Source organism: Ilyonectria robusta (assembly GCF_021365365.1).
Source record: "Ilyonectria robusta strain PMI_751 chromosome Unknown BGZ61scaffold_21, whole genome shotgun sequence".
Taxonomy (NCBI): Eukaryota; Fungi; Ascomycota; class Sordariomycetes; order Hypocreales; family Nectriaceae; genus Ilyonectria; species Ilyonectria robusta.
This window is the reverse complement of record NW_025764455.1, coordinates 927,148-947,731: the sequence shown is the minus strand read 5'-3', so window position 1 is coordinate 947,731 and position 20,584 is coordinate 927,148. Positions and strand designations below refer to the sequence as shown.

At 50.4% G+C, this 20,584-nt stretch overlaps 8 protein-coding genes across 8 annotated transcripts; 4 read left to right on the top strand and 4 right to left on the bottom strand.

Annotated features, from left to right (window-relative positions):
- Positions 1 to 267: 267 nt before the first annotated feature.
- Positions 268 to 1,032, bottom strand: BGZ61DRAFT_361949 (aflatoxin biosynthesis ketoreductase nor-1; the record flags this gene model as incomplete). The annotated part of the gene is made up of 1 exon (XM_046241314.1): positions 268 to 1,032. One exon carries the CDS (start codon positions 1,030 to 1,032, stop codon positions 268 to 270), a length of 765 nt encoding a protein of 254 aa, XP_046099815.1.
- Positions 1,033 to 2,802: 1,770 nt separating this feature from the next.
- On the top strand, positions 2,803 to 3,147 carry BGZ61DRAFT_482488 (uncharacterized protein; the record flags this gene model as incomplete). The annotated part of the gene is made up of 1 exon (XM_046249402.1): positions 2,803 to 3,147. The coding sequence occupies one exon, from the start codon at positions 2,803 to 2,805 to the stop codon at positions 3,145 to 3,147; it is 345 nt and encodes a 114-aa protein (XP_046099814.1).
- Positions 3,148 to 3,831: 684 nt separating this feature from the next.
- BGZ61DRAFT_536800 (uncharacterized protein) lies at positions 3,832 to 4,875 on the bottom strand (the record flags this gene model as incomplete). The annotated part of the gene is made up of 2 exons (XM_046254457.1): positions 3,832 to 4,258; positions 4,340 to 4,875. The coding sequence occupies 2 exons, from the start codon at positions 4,873 to 4,875 to the stop codon at positions 3,832 to 3,834; spliced, it is 963 nt and encodes a 320-aa protein (XP_046099813.1).
- A 955-nt stretch (positions 4,876 to 5,830) lies between these two features.
- BGZ61DRAFT_497373 (uncharacterized protein) lies at positions 5,831 to 6,465 on the top strand (the record flags this gene model as incomplete). Its single annotated transcript, XM_046251141.1, has 2 exons — positions 5,831 to 6,124; positions 6,184 to 6,465. The coding sequence occupies 2 exons, from the start codon at positions 5,831 to 5,833 to the stop codon at positions 6,463 to 6,465; spliced, it is 576 nt and encodes a 191-aa protein (XP_046099812.1).
- A 572-nt stretch (positions 6,466 to 7,037) lies between these two features.
- BGZ61DRAFT_555721 (FAD dependent oxidoreductase-domain-containing protein) lies at positions 7,038 to 10,375 on the bottom strand (the record flags this gene model as incomplete). Its single annotated transcript, XM_046255627.1, has 5 exons — positions 9,723 to 10,375; positions 9,556 to 9,661; positions 7,990 to 8,523; positions 7,365 to 7,941; positions 7,038 to 7,312 (listed from the first exon to the last, which is right to left on the bottom strand). Exons 1-5 carry the CDS (start codon positions 10,316 to 10,318, stop codon positions 7,038 to 7,040), a joined length of 2,088 nt encoding a protein of 695 aa, XP_046099811.1. The 5' UTR covers positions 10,319 to 10,375.
- Positions 10,376 to 12,506: 2,131 nt separating this feature from the next.
- BGZ61DRAFT_361670 (allantoate permease) lies at positions 12,507 to 14,174 on the top strand (the record flags this gene model as incomplete). The annotated part of the gene is made up of 4 exons (XM_046241285.1): positions 12,507 to 12,734; positions 12,784 to 12,835; positions 12,895 to 13,155; positions 13,210 to 14,174. 4 exons carry the CDS (start codon positions 12,507 to 12,509, stop codon positions 14,172 to 14,174), a joined length of 1,506 nt encoding a protein of 501 aa, XP_046099810.1.
- Positions 14,175 to 15,012: 838 nt separating this feature from the next.
- Positions 15,013 to 16,700, bottom strand: BGZ61DRAFT_361812 (major facilitator superfamily domain-containing protein; the record flags this gene model as incomplete). Its single annotated transcript, XM_046241299.1, has 4 exons — positions 15,013 to 15,834; positions 15,890 to 15,967; positions 16,019 to 16,397; positions 16,465 to 16,700. The coding sequence occupies 4 exons, from the start codon at positions 16,698 to 16,700 to the stop codon at positions 15,013 to 15,015; spliced, it is 1,515 nt and encodes a 504-aa protein (XP_046099809.1).
- Positions 16,701 to 17,606: 906 nt separating this feature from the next.
- BGZ61DRAFT_427950 (fungal-specific transcription factor domain-containing protein) lies at positions 17,607 to 20,491 on the top strand. The gene is made up of 6 exons (XM_046243721.1): positions 17,607 to 17,849; positions 17,934 to 18,517; positions 18,570 to 18,601; positions 18,654 to 19,956; positions 20,028 to 20,168; positions 20,226 to 20,491. The coding sequence occupies exons 1-6, from the start codon at positions 17,719 to 17,721 to the stop codon at positions 20,270 to 20,272; spliced, it is 2,238 nt and encodes a 745-aa protein (XP_046099808.1). The 5' UTR covers positions 17,607 to 17,718; the 3' UTR covers positions 20,273 to 20,491.
- Positions 20,492 to 20,584: the final 93 nt, after the last annotated feature.

Sequence of the window (20,584 nt, the reverse complement as noted above, 5' to 3'; positions counted from 1 at the left end):
ATTATTGGATCGAATGGGATCACGGAGGGACGTGTGTCCGGCGATGCCTTCACCATAGCCGCGCGCAACGAAGATTCCAAGGGCAGCTGCAAGATGTTCCCTAAAGTATCGCTGCTCTTCCTCAAACGCAGCATGTAATTGTTCGTATGCTTCCTAATTTGAGGTGAGGGAACACGGGATGGTAATATTTCAGGCCTGTATGTGGTGAATTATGTCTATTCAATTCTATAAGATCCGGTTCTAACTATTCGATTACGTGCGAGGCATCTACCACGGAAGCGCGGTGCCGTCATAGTTCTTGAACTTGCCACCAAACTCGGCCCGAGTAGCAGTGTCAGCCAGCTTCAGGAGACCGTTAACACTAGTCTCAACGTCGATGGCGCCAACTGCAGCTGGGTCAACGCCTTCAGGAATGACTGCAGCGCCCATATCGGTCAAGACCAACCCAGGGTGGACCGCGAAGGCGGTGAGCCAGGGCTCCTCGAAGTGAAGGCGGGAGACAATCCAGTTAATGGCTGTCTTGCTGGCACCGTAAGGGCTGAAAACTTGGGGGAAGGCCGCGAGGGCCTCCTGGCTTCCAATGCTGCCGATCAAAGTCGAGATGGGGAAGAAGATGGGGTTGCCGGTCGAGCTGGCCTGGAGTAGGGGGGAGACGGCCTGGAAAAGCGTCACGGGGCCGATGGAGTTGGTGTTGAAGTGCTCTCGGAGAGACTCGGGAGTGGTCTTGGACACGGTGCTGCCCGAGTTGGCGATGCCGGCGTTGGCGATGACGACGTCGAGGGACTTGATGCCGTAATCCTTCTGGAGCTGTGCGACTGCCGCAGCCGCATCGGCATCGACTTGGGAGTCAAGCTTGAGAATGATCAGCTTGCTCCCTTCGCCCTTTGGCAGCGAGTTGAGGGCGGCGGCCTTTGCAGGGTCTCTAGCTGTGGCTACGACGGTGACTCCAGGTCGCAGGAGGAGCTTCTCGGTGAAGCCCTTGCCGATGCCGCGGTTGGCGCCAGTAATGAAGAAGGTCTTGGGGGCAGACATTTTGTATTGGATCAGATGAGGAGTAGTGTAGGTTGTTTAAGATGTTGATGAGTATGGAAGCAAGAAAAGACTCTTTTCGTCAAGCCATCTCGTTCTTCTCTTATACCAAGGGCCGAGAGAGTATTAAGCGTACTGGCCACGGTATGATGTGATGCACAACGTTCATGATTCCATATGCTTAGCAATCTTCACATTGCACTTGCAGTGCAACTGCTCCCTCTCACAGGTTGAACTTGCCTTTGCGGACCCCATTGCGCAGGCCTGGCTGTTGCCTTCGATGACGAATTTAATTTTACATAATGCACAATTCGTGATTAATATGGTGGCTGCCTTTAATATGTCATCCACACCGCAAAGCAGCTCTATTTGCAAAGAGGCCCGAGTGATGGAGTCTCTTATCAAGGTTGAGGGGCCGCTAGTCCAAACTGGCTCGATAATTTATGTGATGGAGCCGCCGGCATTTTATTAGCCCGAAAATCGTGGAACTGGCCGCCGGAATTATTTATAATTGACTGTCAACTCTGCTACCGGTCTAATTAATAACCCGTAAGTTCTCCACCAGTGACGAAAAGCCACAGAGGCTATGCCCAGTCGTCAAGCCCGATGTTTTACAAGGCTTGAACCGACCTTCTATCCTCTAGGGCCATCCCCTGCTCCTAGGTGCAAGCCATTGATTTTGCCATAGCCATATCATTAGCAAACCGGACTACACGTCAACGCACCCTCCCAGATAAAATCTAATATGATTGCCACCGGTTAAGCCCCAGCGGAATGTCGACAGACCGACGCTACAGAGCCTGCGCCCCTAAAACAAAAGGGCTTGAGCTGGAGGGCGCAGACTGTCTTTAGTGAGCAAGGGTTTCATGATTTTCCGGGAGACAGGATGGGTCCTATTACAATAGTAGTGAGTTGCAGATCTGAGTAATATAATGAGGTGGTCGAAGTATCTAGACTGGATGACGTTATGAAATGACGCCTTTCTGAGGAGCTGACGTTTTATCTGGAGTCTTCTAGCCGAACACCGAACAGCACTCACTCACTGGTTTGCTTAGATATCAGAGTCATTTGATCAATTTTATGATTGAGTATGCCACCGGAAGGGCGTGAAATTTGCGTTGACGAGTGAAACTCCGAATGGAAGATCCCCTTAGATGGCGAGTGCAATTCAGCCCTCGGTTTCTTCAATAGCGACGTCAATTGAGGTATAGCGTTCGGGTTTCATAAACAGCGAGCATCAACTTGAACTTGTACACTCACATTTTCTCTTTAGATTTGTCGGCAGGCCTGTTGACAGGAAATGTACCATGGGGAGGAATCTAACTATATCTTGATATATACCACAAGTAATATAAAATAATGAGAGACATGGCTTCTAGAACTCTAGCCTTACTTTCATTATCCACTAGCTAGATTTACAGCAAGTGATAAGGACACTAAGGTTACTCCGCTTGCAGACTGCGGAGTAGCGGAAACCCGATTGTCGGAAAGCGGACCGGCGGAGTACTCGGTCTTGATTTATCAGCATGGACCAAATGTTCTCCAGTCATTCTGGACCTACTTAAAGCTTCCCCGTGAAATAAGATCCTGACAATCTATTCCGAAGACTCTCCCCGAATTAGGTATCCAACTTCGACTTGAGCACTTCCCACTCCCAGTAAGTGTGCCCAACGCTACAACGTATTATTTCCAAACCGCCACTACATCCCACCGCTAACTAAGTCAACTAAAGTATACTGCAATTAAAACCTCACGATCTCACCTCTCGCAATCATGGCATCCACTTCGAACGTCACTGTGCTCTACCCAGCCCCTGCAGAAGGTGAAAAGTTCGACATGGACTACTACGTATCCACCCACCTAAAAATAGCTACCGAGGCATGGAAGGATATCGGCATTGCGGGGATTCAGTTCATCAATTTCACAGACGCCGTGGGCGGAAGCGCCTTGCCGTTTTCTGTTGCCGCCGTCGTAACTTTCGACAGCCCGGACGGTGCACGCAAAGCTTTGGTAGTCCCTGAGACGAAGGCAGTGTTCGAAGACGGGCCCAACTATACCAACATAACGCCGGTGGTGTTGTTGGGCGATGTGAAGGCAAGTTGGGTTCGAAGCGAGTAATAGATCGTGCGGGAGCCATGAGTTGGGCTTTCGGGCGTTATGGGAGCTGGGCTGTCATCATTAAGCTTCGAGGACGTCTACGGCGGCCAAGAGCCGGTTCCCTGAACACGGATTGAGGGACAGCGTCTGAGACCTAAATTAAGGCGAGAATAGAAGCTTCCTGTCTGATAACCTATGCATTCCGGCTTAGTGGTTATGGATATGTGTATTGTCGCCTAGCCAGACGTTGTCATCCTTTTCAGTTGTTGAAAAAACACCCACGGGGGTGAATCATAACTCCGCGGTCCGGTATCCCTCCAGACAAGACACAGATTACGTGACGATGTCGGAATATCTGCAGATTATAGCAACACATGCCACAGTCAGCATGCAACAGCGACGGGAAGCTAAAGCAAGGGTAGATGGCGGTAGGGACGCCTGACTAGACTTGTAGTTAGTCTGGCCGAACGCAAGAGACGAAACGTGATTGCACCAGAGCTTCCGAAATGCAGCTGTGAGATCTTCCGGGATCACCCTGAGCTAATTTATAATCTACTCCGCCCAGTCTTTAACTTTATCTTAACTTTCTCCGTCCGTCGATCATCACCACTCGATCGCTGACGCTCAGTTCTGAAGATGCCTCACCAAATCGGCGGGGTTTAGCTTGTTGTCGTGGCGAATATAAGGAGTATGATGCTAGCCGCATTAGACGCCCCTATTTGGCTTCATCGACTGGCCAGTTCCAGTGGACGTGGAAACAGTGTCCTTCTCTTCAGGCTCCACAAACTTCCCCATACCGTGCAACTCAAACATGAGAAAGATCCTGCACACGACGCCTGAGGCGAAAAAACGAAGGGAAACCACTACCGCATCGGACGGGCTGATAAACAGGGCACTAGACAACACCACTGTCCCGATGACGATGTGCAAGACTGTCGCAGCTGAGGCCAGCCAAGACCACACGAGATATCGCTTTGACTCGGGAGATTTTACCAGCTTGACCTCTCTCGGTTCCTTTTTGAATCTGAGCTCATCCAGCAGAGCTTTAATTATGGGTATGTCGGACTTCTTGAACCTTAGCCTGACTGCATAAGCTCCGAAAAAGTGTGGAATGACCGATATGCCAAACCAGCTGTTCAAGGCGGCATGTTAGCTAGGGATCGCGCAGAGAGCGACAGGACACGCGCATGTTTGTGCGGCAGGGTTAACATACAACGCTGGCAACCATTGGCTGCTCCCGGAAAAGGCGCAGAGGGAAGACACGGAAAGCTGCCAGGTGACATGAACCACGTTGCCAATGGCAGTGAATGTGACCAGATACTCGACGAAGTAGAGTAGTCGCCGCCAGTTTAGAAAGGGTCGTATGTCGTCTTCCTTGAGCTGCAATAGTTCGAATGGATCTCGATACTCAAAGGATCGAATGGGCGAGATGACGGGGGCTCCAAGGGACAGCAAGAAAGCAAAAACTGGCTGTCGTAAGGCCAAGAGGCCAATCTCGGTCGTGTTGGATCCAACCATGCCGAGGATGGTAGGCAGCAAACCGAGTAAAACCGACGCGGCCGCCAACTGGGCTTTGCCGCTCTCGTCAAAGTGCCCCAGGATGCAGGATACGACCATGTTGGCGTGGTAGTTGGTCCACGGATCGGGCAGGGTGAGGAAGTCGTGGTACTCGGAGCTGCAGTTGTCGCGCAGGATCCGAGAGAAGTACGGAGCGAACTGCGGAAACCATTGCTGAAACGCCTGAGGCATTGGATTGAACACGTTATGAGCGAGGTTGCGCGAATTAAGGCCCTGAGTGTGAAGATAAAGAGAGGATCAGGCTCGCCGACAGCTTGGCGCAGCCTCGTCGGTGCCTTAAGAGACAACTTCTGTGCTACCCACGTGATCTAGAGCATAATAATGCGACGGCTTCATAAATATGTGTTCATTACATCGCTGTCAGCTTTATAATTATATCTCAAATACTAATATCCATCCACTGTGGCCTACAACTTTTAGTCTTCTACTTTAATTTGGAATCTAAGTTAACCCCTCTATTATCCAACTCCTACTAAATCTAATACTTTATCAAGAGGTTAGGGTGCCCTAGTACACACATACCCAGAGGGGGGACTAGAAGCTCAACAGTAAAAAAAATACCAACAATCGTATCAACAATACAGACCACATACCCAGTCCATTCAAAGGTCAACAATGTACTCAGACAGACTAAGGTTTCTAGTCCAACTGGTTATCTTTTCCTATCTAATACTTTATATATCTGATTGTCGCTTTATTTAGTCCCTTTAGCCTCGCCTTAGTAGCGACTATATTATCGGGCATCTGATTACCTATAAAAATCCCTGCCTTGTGCTCATGGGCGTCAGAAGAATAGTGCCCGCCGGCATGCCGATAAGGTTGAAGTCTCTCGTTGTCTCGGATGCTCGCACGATCCCTGCCTACGGGCTGAAGTCCAAAGCTGTCTCGGTTTAAATCCGTTCCTCGAGGCTCTTTTAGGCAAACTGCAAGCGGTTTGCGTCTCCTGTTCAATCCAAACTCATCGCGTCGGCCCTGATCAGGCACGAAAAAGGCGTAGTGGAGCACGTGATCCATCACGTGTATTGAATCCACCGCAAAGCTCAATTTCGACCTGGTCGAGATAAAGAACCTAACAAAAAGCACCAGAAAAGACGACACGATTGACCAGCGGACGAAGAGCGTTGAGATGAACCCATTCAGGGGCTTTTACAACTCAGGAGCCGATTGGTTCCCGGTCGGACTCACCTCGTCGTTCCCGGACCTCGGCGAAGACGATGGCAATAGCTTATCAGAACCTCGCACCTGCAACGGTGAGGTGAAGCCAGGATGCAAGGTCTTCCAGGTTCCGGAGTCAGACAGCTCTCAAGCCTCCGAGATGTTGGTTGAAGACGATCCAGCCGAGCCATCCGACATCGGAGCAGACTTGAAGACTCAGGTTCTAGTGTTCCAGTACAGGGGCAAGTTTCATGCGGTTGATCATGTGAGTCTGAGAATCCATCCAAAGCCCATGAATCGACCGAACTGAATAAAAGTTCCCAGAAATGCCCCCACTCATCATTTCCTCTATCTCGGGGCGCTCCTTTCGACATTGAGGACTTTGGGATTGTTCTCAGCGCCGGATTATCATGTCCGAAACATGGTTGGTCCTTTGACCTGTTCAGTGGAATGTCAGATCGTGGGCAGTACAAACTAAAAGTGTGGGAGGTCCAGTTGCGCGATGTCAAGAGTTCTTTCTCTTTTCTACCAGCTGCTAAGACAGATGATGCTTCGGGTACTGTAGATAAAGAGGTCTGGGTAAGGAGAAAGCAAAGGATAGGCTAGTCAATGAATTCATGGCAGTTACTCTGTACGTAACGCGTTCCAGAGAGAAGAACGACCACTTTTCAATGAGTGGCGGTAAGCTTCAGAACACCTTTCAGCAACTTGAGGACTTGTTAAACGAGTAGCAGAATGCATGAAGCTTACCTTTTAGAATAACCGTAGCGGTCAATTCAGCCAGCCATTCTTCTCTGTATGATTAGCCAGTGAACTTTGCAGGGCATGGCAAGGTCTACATTGCTGTTAAATGGAAGAGTAGACAACCACTGATTTTGAGTTGGCGAGCAAAACTCATTGGGATACCAAGCTTGAGACCGTTGCAACATGGCATGTCCGAGTCACATACCGTTATCAGGTGAATCAGATGACCCTTGCCCGGTTAAATGTGACACACGTCTATTTGCATTCCCAAGGTCGCTCTACATCCATCTAATAGCCCTAATTACTGCAGTGCGTAGCTATGGCTGAAATCAGACCGTGTGGCAAGGTTCAATTCAATCTTCCTTTTGGTTTCCTATCTTTGCTTGCACGGAACAACATCCAATTACGCAAGTATATCCTGGTGTCCCTGGTGATCACAGCTTTGGCTTAGTACTCCCATTCCACAAGGACTGCATCGATTCCTCCAATAGACTTTTCTTGGATGAGATTCTACTCTCGCTTGTCTTGAAGATACGGGGCAGTCCAGACTCCTCAAATGAAACGCTGTCACGGACCATGGTAGCGAGACCCTTGCTCGAGAGAAGGATCTCAGGCATTCCATGTCCAGAAAACCCAGCAATGATGAACTGCCCTGACTTTCCTGGCACGTCGCCAATGTGTGGCATGAAGTCAGAACTGTAGCCCATGACTAATGAAATGTTAGTCTTGATCACTTGAGCAGGAGATCAGGATCGACTTACTGCCAGTCCAGACTTCTTTGGCCTTGGCATCGCTATTCTCCCATCCTCGAAAGTGGCGTTGCATGTAGCCATCGAAGTAAGACACAGCCTCTCCAACCACCTCATCGTCCCGGACATTATCAAACCAACGATCTTTGTTATGCCAGAATCTTTGTCTCGCACCACCCACCACGATACTTCCATCCGCCCGTGGGATGAGATAATCATTGTTCAGCGCATCGAAGCGAATGCCATACGTGTTGACAAGATGAGGAGTGTCCTGCTTTTTGGGACTCTCAATATGACTGCAAATGCCACGGACAGGAACAATGGTGTTGCAGTACTCGGGGAGTACCTGGGCTGTGTAGCCATTCGTGGCGTAGATGACCTTTGGAGCCCGGATGGCTCCGCGAGGAGTTTGGATCGTCCAAATGCCTTTGCTGTCGACCTGGGGTGATACTGCTGATACTGGCGTGTTTGTATGTAGACTCAATCCCTTAGCTAGAAGTTTTTCCACAAGTTGGTGGACCATTTTAGATGGCCATAGATGAGCCGCAGTAAAGGAAAAGCAGCATTGAGCGCCCTTGACCCCAGAGACCTGTGTATTCGTCAGAGAAATCCTAAGAGTTCCGAGTAGTCAACTTACCCTTTCAGCGTCATCCTTCGGTATGAAGGCAACATCGCGTAAATCGACGACACCAGCTTTGACAAGCTCCCTGTACGAGGCCTCCGTCTGCTTCGCGTGCTCTGGGTCGAGATACACATCAACGGCTCTGGTGAGGTGGAAGTCACAGTCCAAATTCTCACTTTCCACAAGGCCTTTAACTGCGAGGACATGAGATGCCTCAAAAGCAGCCAGTTCCGCTGCCGCAGCCGTACCGTATAATTTGGTGTACTTTGGTACATTGTAGTAGGTGTCTGGCTTCACGTGGCCTCCGTTGCGGCCTGTCGCCCCGGAACATAGATTCCTAGCCTCTAGAAGGACGATTGATGGCGGGTTGGGGTTGTCTTTGAGCAGGTGGTATGCAGTGGCCACTCCAGCAAAGCCAGCGCCAACGATAACGATGTCAGATACCGAAGGCAACTCTGCGGTGCTACGATAGTCATCGAGCATGCGTGGCTCTGCATTCCAAAACGAGGGAACCGGCTTGGGCACTGGGCCACGTCCTTGTTGGCTTGGCTTCGACATGATGCCACTTAAGCGGATTGATCATCCAAGAATTATTGATACCGGACCACGAAGATGCAAAGATGGCGAGTATCAGGCGAGAGCAGGTACAACGCCACGGTTCTAGCGCGATGCTATCATATACCTTGGTTGATATGTCTGGCTTCAGTGCGAGCTGGAGATAAGAGTCCAGGCCACTTTGGATCCACCCGACTAAGCGCGTGGCATATTCCGGCCTGGAGAAGGCTGGCCGGCTACACGTTGATAGAGGCTGGATACAATGGTCAGATTCAATCAGACGAGACAAGCCGGAGGACGGATTAACCTGGCCTAGACTGGACCGGACTCTTTTCCGACTCGAGTCATGAACCGGACCCTCGCGCGGAGTTGTTCAGCCTGGATCCGGCGATCTTTGAGGGGTCATCGCTCTCCGAGGCCGGCAAGTTCCCGGTCTCTCAAGGACTCGGTCTCGGAGGCCAAAAGTAGCCTCCGATCTCCGGGAGGTAGAAGCATGATTGAAGCCAACCCCGTCATTCGAATAGAGCTTAGCAAAGACAGGAATATTTGCCGCATTTCTGATTTGTCTTATGTTGGAAAGAACATAGTTGGTAAAACATACTACCAACTCCCATGATCATTGTGATGTTGGATTAAATGACGGTCTCAACTTAGCAAACTAGACACTTCATCAAAGCCGAGGGATACGGAGAAAAATCAACGGAGCATCAAATGCGCAGAGGGGCGGAGTCAAGTGTTTTTGGGTTTGTTTTTATCTCTTGCATCTCGTGTCCTCCGTGATGTTGTTCTTTGTCCTTTCCGTTGAACGCACGCCGCTGTTGAGGTATAGGGTAAGCGAGCTACTTGGCTTATCACTAAAGCTGGGTAAGATCTACAATGACCCGCTCGTGAAGCGGGACCAAGATAGCACCGAGTCGCGTAGCGTCTGTACAATGATTTATGTAACGGCTTATCGATGCATTATTTCTTATTATTGCGAGATAAGCTCTTCTAGTGCTTGGGTTCGGCCGCCTGAGATGTGGCCACGATTCTTCGTGCCATCTCTGGAAACGTGTCGGCCATAACGTCCATGGTGCCAAACAAATCAATACAGGGCTCCTTTTCCCAGACAGTGCAGTATGCACCCTTGAATCTAGAATAATCAACCCGAGTCAGCATAGTGTCACTTAGACTGGCAGGGTGGCTAAACTTACCCAGTCGACTTGGCTGCAGACACATCCCACATATGGGCGGCGGCAAACCACGCCTCTTCCCCGGCGAACTGCGTTAGCAGCGGCTGGTAAGACTCCGGTGCCGGCTTGCCGATGCCTAGCGAATCGCAGGACATGAAGTTCTCAGCCGGCATGTCGATGCCATTGCGAGTGAAGTAGCCGCTCACGCGCTGTACGTCGCCGGCCGTAAAGGCCCAGCAGGTGAAGCCCGCGTCGCGCAGAATCTGGAAACACTCGGCCACACCCGGCCGGGCGTCCAGCTGCATGAACTGCTCAAGGATATAGGCCAAATCGTCGTCGGTTGCAAACTTGCGGGGCTCCTCAATGCCAGCCATCCACAGCATGCGGTAGAACAGGCTGCGGAAAACATCGTAGAAGCGAATATAGCGACCCGAGATGCTCAGATAGGTGTACTCGCGCTCGGCAGCCTCGAACCACGTGTATCCTAGGAGCTTGGGCTTGATACACTCGGCGCGAAGCCGATCGCCCAGCCGCGAGTCTAGAGCGTTGAAGATGGCATCGTACGAGACACAGGTGCCAACAACATCGAAGACGACGTGTTTCTTGGGAGCAGACATGGTTTTGTGACGGTGAGTCCGTTATTGAGTCTTAATCCTGGTAGATGCCGAATTTCGATTGGGAGTATGCTAATGTGCGACCCTTGGTGGGCTGCCGTTTTAGTTTCTTTATACAATCTTTGTAGGATATTATTCCAGACCTAGCATGGGACCCCATGGAGCCCGCAATACCACCCAGCCTGTTCCCCGCTCTGCACAACTTTTGTAGACTGTGAGGAGCTCCGAGCCCTGCTCCCTATCTCCAGATAAGAGCCGGGTGTGTGCCGGCCAGACGAGCGGGGCCAGAGAATGTTACGAGTCAGGAGACGCCCATAATGGAACAGCTTCCTCGTCTAGGATAGTGTCGATCACTCGTTTCACCAGCTACAACTGGCGTCGTATCGTGGCATCTTGGATACAGAGTCCCGGCCCGGTGAAGCAAAGGCGACGCGATCTTGACCGACTGAGGTGTAGCGTCACAATGTGAGCGGGGCGATGCCGGAGTAAGATACCAGAACTCTGGATAATCTTTACTGCCCGACATCGTCGCACAAGGCGTGGAGGCTTGATATCGGTGGATGGACTCTTCTATCTCAGTGCTTCAAGCAAGAATAGAAGTCAACAAGCCGTCGGGTTTGATGGTAATATTATTCTTTAACGTAAACATCAAGGCTATGCCAAGTAATTTTATGAGAATGTCCTCGGGGATACTGGCGACACCAGTCAGACCGTATTCTGCAATAAAAAATTACTGCGTTCAACGATACAGTGATGCATTCCCGTTCTATCTTACTTTCTTGTCGCTATCGCCATCCACGCAGCCGGTACTACATTGCTACCGGCTGTGACTGATGAAGCCGTAAGGGTGCATGAACCATTTGCAAGGCTAACAAACAACCTCACCTTGACCTCCGTTAGTATGGTGCTAATGTGCTAACCGGCATAAATTCCGGGGAGATACTGGCCTACGATAAAGCATCCCGGTCGTCGGAACGTCATTTCTATGTATTTCAAGAAGAGGCCTTTGCTTGAAGGACTCCTTAGCGGCCGGCTGCTTCGTCCGCAACGACAAGAATCGGCGCCGGTGAAGTTGTGCCGGTGTGTATTATGGGTTTTAGAAGCCGGCATAGTTGATTTGAGCGTTCAAGGACACCGGCACGGTGAATAGAAGCCAGTTCGGTAGCTCTTCCTTTACAGACACCATTGGGCACCTCTGATTGTCTTTTGCAGGCGACAAGACGTGGAATTAGACATCCGAAAATCATGCACGATATTAATAGACTGCTTTAACAATCAGGATTTGTCTGGGATTGGTTGATAGAAGTGACGGCTCATAGCATCGATAGTCGTTCGTTATCCCTGAACTCTCGATCCGCGTGTAGTATTGTACGAGGTACGATGACGACTACGACGTTTCCTGGACATGAAATCGATATTATTTAGATGGGATGCTGTTTTCTGATGTTCAGAGGCATATGTTTGACGCTTAATCACCAGCCCATTATTGGTGCAGTGCGCTTGACAGCATTTTTGGAATTAGGAGACTGAGATACGTGCGAAACATCCGGCTTCAGGACGTGCGCAAAGCCATACCCCGAATGAGAGAGCCATCATTCTGAACTTCTAGCCACGGGTTGGAAGATTGCCCTAACTGTCTAAATGAGGCCGGTACTCGTCGGCCTAGAACCTGCGGAGCTTTAATAATTATTTGCCGGTGAACAATTGGTGACCCGGGTAAAGAAAGAACGGTGTATGCCAGGTGAAGCTGGGCCGGCAATGTGGTGAAGCTCAGCGACCGGCCCGGTGCTGCAGCAGATTGCCGCTACTACTCCAGTATTTGCTCCCCGGAGCCAACGTCAGTGGCACTATCTTTGCGATGCTCCAGCAGCGGGGATGACCATATTAGGCAAAGATAGAGGAAAATGCGGGGGGAATACATGGGTATGAGTGATGGGCTGGCGATGGTTCGGCCGTTAGTGGAAATCGTTCCCCGAGATAGCCAGATAACAGCGTAACTTGGGCTTTGACGGTCGATCGTCGCACGCCGTTGAAAGTGTATTCGAGATAAGCCAACTCTGTATATAAGAAAGGATGCCTGCTTTTCTCCATGCAATTGGATGATGGCTTCTGACAAGTTGTGACAACCCTCAGACCGACGCATTCAACCCTCAACTCCAATCCCAAGCTCCCAGTAGCCGTCCCTGGCAACATGTCTGACCTCAAGACCATTGAGGCGGGTGCCAAATCCAGCGATGTGGCCGACGGCACCATGAAGAACATCAATCTCTCAGAGCACGACCTCGAGTTGGAGCTTGCGCTCGCCAGCTATGTTCCTGGATCCGACGCCGAGAAGCGCTTGGTGCGGAAGATGGATCTGATCATGATGCCTGCATTGTGGTTTATGTACATTCTGGCGTATATTGACCGCCAAAATATTGTAGGTCAACTGGCGCTCTGCCAAGATATCCAGCTAACTTTTCCCAAAGGGCAACGCAAAAGTCGCTGGCATGGACGTGGACCTCAGTTTGTCCGACGACCGTAAGTATTGTGATTGCAGGAATCTTAAACTTCAGAATAGCTAATGGATCAAATTACAGAATACGCCATGCTTCTTTCCATCTTCTTCATCGGCTATCTGATTTGCGAAGTCCCATCCAACATGATTCTCACCAGATCGCGACCATCTTGGTACCTCCCTGGTATTATGATCATCTGGGGTGCGCTTTGCGCCGTCATGTCAGTGGTTCACAATTACAAAGGCATGCTGGCTCTGCGATTCTTCCTCGGCGCCATCGAGGCAGGCTTTTTCCCAGGTGTGCTTTATGTAATGACCTGTTGGTACAAGAAGGCCGAAATTGGTACGTTGCATCTCAATCTTACACCTGGACGATGTGCTGATACTGTGGAATTAGGCAAGCGATTCTCCATCTTCTTTACCGCCTCTGTGTGCTCTGGTGCCATGAGCGGTCTGCTCGCCGGCGCCATCACAGGAAACATGGAAGGTGTTCGGGGCATGCGTGGATGGCGCTGGTTGTACCTGATTGAGGGTTGCGTCACCATTACAGTGGCGATATGTCTCAAGTTCATCCTTCTCGACTTTCCCGAGAGCTCAAAGCGCCTCTCCATCGAGGAGCGCCAACTCGCAGTCGTCAGAATGATTCACGACCGCAACACCAGCGTTGCCAGTAACAGCATCCGCCTCACTCACTGGCAGTCGTTCAAGGCGGCAGTGGCTGACCCCAGGACCTACTTGTTCATCGTTCTCTTCGTCATGGATCTGGGCTCGTGTACCATCTCATACTTTATCCCCACCATCGTCAAGTCGATGGGATACACTTCGGTCCACGCGCAGTACATGACTATCCCGATTTGGATGGTTGGCGCCGTCTTTCTCATCGTTCTTTCATATACAGCTGACCGAACCGGCGACCGACGTTGGCACATTACTGGATGTCTGGGCCTCAGCTTCATTTGCACTCTGGTGTGCATTACCGTCAACAACCCCAAGGTTCTGTACGCCATGCTTTGCTTTTACATCGCCGGGCTCTACACGGCTCTTCCTCTGATCCTCAACTGGACTTCCGAAGTCATTTCTCTGCCTGCCGAGAAGCGAGCTGTCGTTGTTGCGCTCGTCAACTCCATCGGTAACCTTTCGGCTGTGTACGGAAGCCGACTCTGGCCTGCTTCTGACGGACCGACATTTGTCAAGGGTTTCGCTACCACTGGTGCATTTACCGGTTTTGGTACCATACTTGCTGCCCTCATCCCGGTCATTATCAAGTACCTACCCAAAGAAGGTCAAACAAAGGCTGAGCGAGAGATCCTGGAGCGGGAACAAGATTTTATCGAGGAAGTGAGGCCGAGTGGGACAGTCTAGGTGCCATGAATAATTGTTCGTTGGACAGGACGAAGCGACAATCCTGGAAGAGTCGTGTCAATAGTTAGGAAACAAGCTCCCTAGATAATAATCTCAGGCGAACACTACGATTACAGGCTCTTAATGAGACGTCTCAATTTCTTTGCGCATAAAAATTGATCTCTTCAACTACGCGTTCATGAATAAGCAAAAGAGTAACCATTAGCTGATTGAAGTGAGGCGAGGCAAGACACTTTCATGTGCTATCTCGCAGATGATTGATGTGAACGGAGGCTACTGCCTCATCGGTAATCGCAATTATTACTTTCCGACCTTCGATAACCAGCCGTATTCTTGCCTCCCTAGGATCCCAATTTTCGGCCGCAATCCAAACGACTTCTTCGGTAAGCGTAATCTTGTTGTCCCTGGTCAATCAAAAGCCTCACCACTGCCTCGCAATGGTTCTAATTCCCGACTGCTGCTTTCAATGTGATACTAGTAAACATCACCTCCTCTCGCAAGTTCAGAAGAACCCTCATGAATTCCTCGCCATGGCGCCAATTTCTCGCCGCTACCTCGATCATCTCAGTGGTGAGAATAGCTCTATCTCTTTGCTGGTAAAGAAAAAGGCATACTCTCTCCTGATCAAACTGAGCTGAAAGATGATGACACCTCGCAGTATTCATGAATAACTATGATTGCATATACTACTGAAAGAATGAGGCTATTGTGAGTACGTCGCCCTTGCTTAGTACACAGGGTAATATTTGCGCACATGAATCAGCAGCCTCCATTGATTCCCTGGCCGGCCCGAGCCCCGTCCCCGGAGGATGTCCAAAGAGTGGCCGTTATTAGGCTACTACAGCTCTACTGGGAAGCGAGTTCTTAATGTCTCGCCATAGCGATAAAACAGCCATGGCACCGGCGTAAAAGCCAGGCAGATGAATCCCAACACACTATTTCCCCAGCCCAGTCCCAGTTTCTCATACAACGGTGAAGCCGCCAAAGTAAGAAACGCGCCAAAGGGAGAGCGAATTAGCAAGTTCGCTGCAAGGGCTGAAGCAGCGGCCTCCGGTCCGAAGGCATCGACGAGATATATCTGTCCAGGTATGACAACAAATAGGGACCCGAGGCCGACAATGAAGGTTCCCAAAATTGGTACAATCCAGTGTGTATGGTAGTACGCACTCCAGCCGTATAGGAAACATCCGAGCGGGGTGATAGGGCCGAACCACTTCATGAGAATAAGACGCTTCTCCGGTTGGGCAACAGGGCCATCCTTTTTCTGTCCCAATAGCTTGTCGCTAAGAACGGAAAAGAGTACCAAGCCAACTACCATGCCAAGACCAAGACCGAGGTAGGCCAACCCAGCAATACCTGCGTTGAAGTCATAGATTCCTTCAAACAGAGCGGGGAAAGTGGTGAATAGCAAGAAGACTAGGCCAAAGAGAATTCCAGTATATAGCGAAATCAGAAGGACAATGGGCGAGAAGATGAGCATTTTTAGTGGGCGAACGATGGCCCTTAGGAGCATTTGGCGAGGTGTCCCCTCCCGGGTTACTTTGGGTACCAGTTTGTCGTTTCCTGTTTGCTTGCGCATTCGCTCCGTCTTCTGTTGCAATAAGACTGCGGCGTTAGTCTCTCGTGTGAAAATTGCCGTGGCGACGCCAATAACTCCAGACTAATTGCGTGATGCGTTAGAACAATATTATGATACTTTGGAACGCCTGTCTCACCAGAATCAGGATTATTCGAAACGTCCAACGCCAGCCAACATTTTCAGACACAAAGCCGCCCATGATGGGTCCAACGACCTGTATTGTACGTTAGAATCAATTCCTATTTTCAGTGAGACAGTCACGTACAGGCCCCAAGAGCGGCCCCATGGCAAACAATGCCATTGCCTTGCCTCGCTCCTCTTGAGGGGTAATGTCGGCCACTGTTCCCCCTCCAATACTCATCGGGCCCGAGGCAGCGCAGCCACAGATGATGCGAAAGACGAGAAACATTGTAACGTTGGTGCTAAACGCACATCCGGCAGTGAATGCGAAATAGACGATGTTGCAGAAGTGGTAGACGATGAGGCGGCCATACAGCTCGGAAAGAGGTGCCAGAATCAGTGGACCTAGAGCGAAGCCAAGCACGTAGAGACTGACTGTCATGGCCGCGACGGTGGAATCAGTGACTCGGAATTCATTGACCAACTGCTCTGCTCCAGGGGCGAACATAGTTGCAGCCAAGTTTCTGGATCGAGAGTTAGTCATGGCTGTCATTGTCATGTTCATGGGAGACGAGATGGTGAAATACTAACGCTGCAAGCGAGAAGAGGCTCACAATAATTACATGCATGTTCTTCTTGGAGGATGACCAGTTGAGAGGGTTCTCAGGGTCATTGGGACCATCCCAATCGACGACGTTTGGGTACGATTTTGGCTCATTGATGATGGTTCCCGCAAGTGAGATGTGCCTGTCGCTTTCTTCTCCCTCCGCACCCATACTTCCAACGTCTGACTCCAACTGGCGATAGGAAAGCTGTTGTGTGGACATTTCGAAGCCACTGGTATTTTCGTACGGTAGTGGGTTCGACATGGAAGTTCTGTTTAAAATAGATTGTAAACAAGAAATATTTAGTAAGGTGGTAAAATCCGACGGTGGATGATGATGAAGGAAACGGGATGGTCCACGTTTTGCGTCTGGAATAATCTAAGCTCTCCTCAGAACAGCAGACTTGGCTCTTATAGCAAATAGAGGGACGTTAAAAAGGATGAGATCAGCTGAGAGTGTCTTTAGATGACCCCCTAACGGCCATGACTCTTGTCCGATCCTCCGCCTTCTCAGTACCTGCGCACTTTTCTTTCCACAGGGTAGGGCTGTCACAGCATGCAACCAAAAAGGAGCCTGTCACTTGCATCAATGAGTGTTCCCCATAAATTACGCAATTGATCCTTTGACGTAATGTGAATTTTATTCTAATTTTTGATCATCTCCGCCTTTTCTGATGTGGTTAATGCGTATGGCGAGCCTGGCGTGTGTAACTCAACACACAAACGGAGGATCGGAGCGGAGGATCGGAGCACGGCGGGTATTGTTTGCCCTCGCCGGGGATGAGATGCAAGCTGAGAGGCCAACGTGGAAATCCGCCAACATATACGGGTATCACGGCTTCTTTTGCAGGAATTACGTCCCGCTAAAGACGCCGTGTCTCTTCACCTGTTGGCTACCTGACATGCGTGCGTGAAGGGTACTGGAGGCTGATTCTTGCTGTAAATCTGGTAGCACCACGATGGATGGCACATCTGCTAGCACTTAATTTAGGTGGGTGCATGTGTACACGCTAACTATTTTTCTTCAACTCGTTGAACATCCCTGGAGTGACCGCATGGAAGCCTAAGCACATGCGGAGGATCGGAGGATCGGAGCTAAAAAGGTGACCGGTGATGTAAGGCCACTTTTCCATGGTTCTGCTCTACACCCCCCGAAGCTCCTTCATCGACGATACAATTACATCCGCCTGATTGAATCCATATCTCGTCTAGTCCTCTGGCACTGCTATTTACGAGAGAGAATGTCTGATCGGGATGAAGAGCGCCCCGTAGAATGGGGACCTGGCAAGACAGCCAAGGGCCGAGCACGCCTCCCTGCCAGCAGACGCCGAGAAAAACGACAGCTATCGTGCAATCTCTGCAGGCGAAGGAAGTGAGTATTCCATTTAACAAGCTCCTCTTCGAGCCGGAGCAATCACTATTCTCTTGTTCGTGAACCTGTCCTGATTTTCCGCAGGCTGCGATGCGACCGACAGGATCCCTGCGGCACCTGCACCAAGCGAGGTCTCGGCGTGTCTTGCACGTACGCATCACGACCTGTTGAAACTGTTCAGCGGCCTCCAGCCACTATGCAACAGAGGATCCAGCAGCTGGAAAGTCTTGTGGTTGATCTAATGCAGCAAACGTCTGCGAGCCACCCTGCGCAAGAAGCTGAAGCCAATCTCGGACCGCCCAGTCCAATGCTCACTACAGATTACCCGACTGCAGCAACTTCAGATACTGATCCCACAGATACTGCTTCACCTGCCTCCGATTGTGGCAGCATGCAATGGACTAAATCCGGTAGCAGCTACGTAAACAGCGCCCACTGGGCCGCCGTCTTAGATGGAATCGCAGACATCAAGGATCACTTTGAGAAGGAGGAAGAGGCGCAAGCTCGTCGTCTTTCCGACGCTCAATTTCCCGACTGGAGCGGCCCCCAGTTGCTATACGGATGCAATAACCTCGCCACCAGGGAAGAAATACTCCAGTCGATCCCTGCGAGGCCGGTTGTAGACCGACTGGTCTCGCGATACTTCAATTCGTTTGAAATGTCTACAGGTAAATTCACCATTCAATTGACCTTTGGCCGAGGCTCACAGTTGCACCCCAGCGGTGCTGCATACCGGGCAGTTCTTGAAAGAGGTATTATTCGCTTGACTGCCCAGAAGCTCGCTCAAAGTTGACATGTCCCTAGTACGAGGAATTTTGGGAGAACCCATCCGATACTCCCGTCATCTGGCTCGGCCTCTTGTTTACCATCATGGCTCTTGCAACACAATTTCAAAAGTTCAGATTGGACCCCAGCACCCAAACACCAGCGACTGTATCAGTTGAGCACGATCTCGAGACGACGATGGAAAATTATCGCCAAAAAATCGTCCACTGTCTTGTTCTAGGGAACTACGCCAAAGGTGGCCCTTACGTGCTAGAGACACTAATGCTATACATTGCATTTGAACTTTTCCTTCGCAACGATGCTGAGATTGGTGTCTGGATTCTCCTCGGCACCACCGTCCAGCTCGCGATGCATATGGGGTACCATAGAGACCCGAAGCATTTCAAGGGAATGTCTCCTTTCGCGGGCGAGATGCGGAAACGGGTTTGGGCAACCATCGTCGAGCTTGACCTTGGAATTTCCGCCCAGGTAGGCCACCCGCGACTGATCAAGCAATGGCAAACCGACACGAAAGAGCCTTCGAATCTCCAAGACAATGATTTCGATAAAGACACGATAGACATGCCGCCATCACGGCCGGAGACGGACATCACGCCGATGCTTTACCGTTTGGTGAAGGCTCGCATCATGAGAACCATTGGGTTTATCTGGGATTTCGCCGCAGACACCAGGTCATACACCTACGTGGAGGTTATGAAAATGGATGCAAGGCTTCAAGAGGCGCACATGTCTATTCCCGAAGGCCTCAAGTGGCGTTCAATGACCCAGTGTATCACGGATTCACCCCAAATGATCGTTCAAAAGGTTTTATTGGAAATTGTATTCTACAGGGCAAGGATAGTGCTGCACCGAAAATACCTTCGCCTCCATTGCTCACCGACAAACACTCATGAAGGCCATTCTAAGAAGGAATGCCTAAATGCGGCGCTCAAGCTCCTCGAATACCAACACATGCTCGATGAAGAGTCGCAACCGTTCTGTCAACTATACCAGGAGCGCTGGAGAGTGTCCTCTCTGATCAACCACGACTTTCTCCTCGCCACAAGTGTTCTCTGCTTCTTTCTACAGCAGACTCGTGGTGAGACCCATGACGGAACAGAGGCGCTGATGGCCGAAACCATTCGAGCATCTCTCAGAAGATCGCATGACATATGGCTTAGATCAAGTAGTCGTTCCAAAGAGGCACGGAAAGCCGCCAAAGCGTTGAGTGTTATTCTTAGGAGCCAGAATGATTGCAGTGCAGATTCAGATATGGAAAAAAACACTCCTCTCGGGACGATGTCGCCATCAACGTATAGCAGTGCTAGCAACTACCCCCAAGGTGAGCCGCACTGAATCCGCGCCAGGATCCCGTCTAATTCGGACCTTTATATCTGATAAACGTGCGACCAGATAATCATGTTGGTTTCGGAGTCCAATTCCCAGCCTTTGACGGAACTGTGCTGGCGAACTGGCCGGATGCGACCAACCAATCCGCTGACGCTTTTTCAGCCTCGCCGTCGGCTGCAAATTTTGGGTGGCACATAGCAGACGGTAAGCTAATGTGGTGTTGCATTGGGAGACGATGGGCTAACGGTGTGAGGTTGAAAGCAACCGAGACAATGGGCTCTTTACAGTGGCCTTGGAACCTGCAGTGACCTATAACGGGATTTTTTAAGGTGGGAGAATAACGTAAAAGGAGAGTCGAGGTATAAATTAAATCGGCCTCTGTGCATAGGAAAATAATTGCCCGATGGAAATTGTTGAACACCCTGGTGAGGGAGTGCACCTGATGCGGTGTTATTCGCAGGTAGACTTGCTGTTTCAATTCCCCTAGAGAGGAAGTCATACAGCCGGATTTACATAGAAGAAGCACGCATCAGAGACTTTCAATCTCTAGAACGTTCAATATCAACAGCCAGTGTAGCCAGTGGTGGTCTCGAAGGCTGGGTCAGGACAGCCATCTAAAA

Excerpts from the sequence above, each read along its gene's own strand:
- BGZ61DRAFT_427950 (XM_046243721.1), top strand. The coding sequence starts at position 17,719 with ATGTCTGATCGGGATGAAGAGCGCCCCGTAGAATGGGGACCTGGCAAG. Across the intron at positions 18,518-18,569 it reads TTCGTTTGAAATGTCTACAG|CGGTGCTGCATACCGGGCAG; the intron begins GTAAATTCACCA and ends GTTGCACCCCAG. Across the intron at positions 19,957-20,027 it reads TGCTAGCAACTACCCCCAAG|ATAATCATGTTGGTTTCGGA; the intron begins GTGAGCCGCACT and ends ACGTGCGACCAG.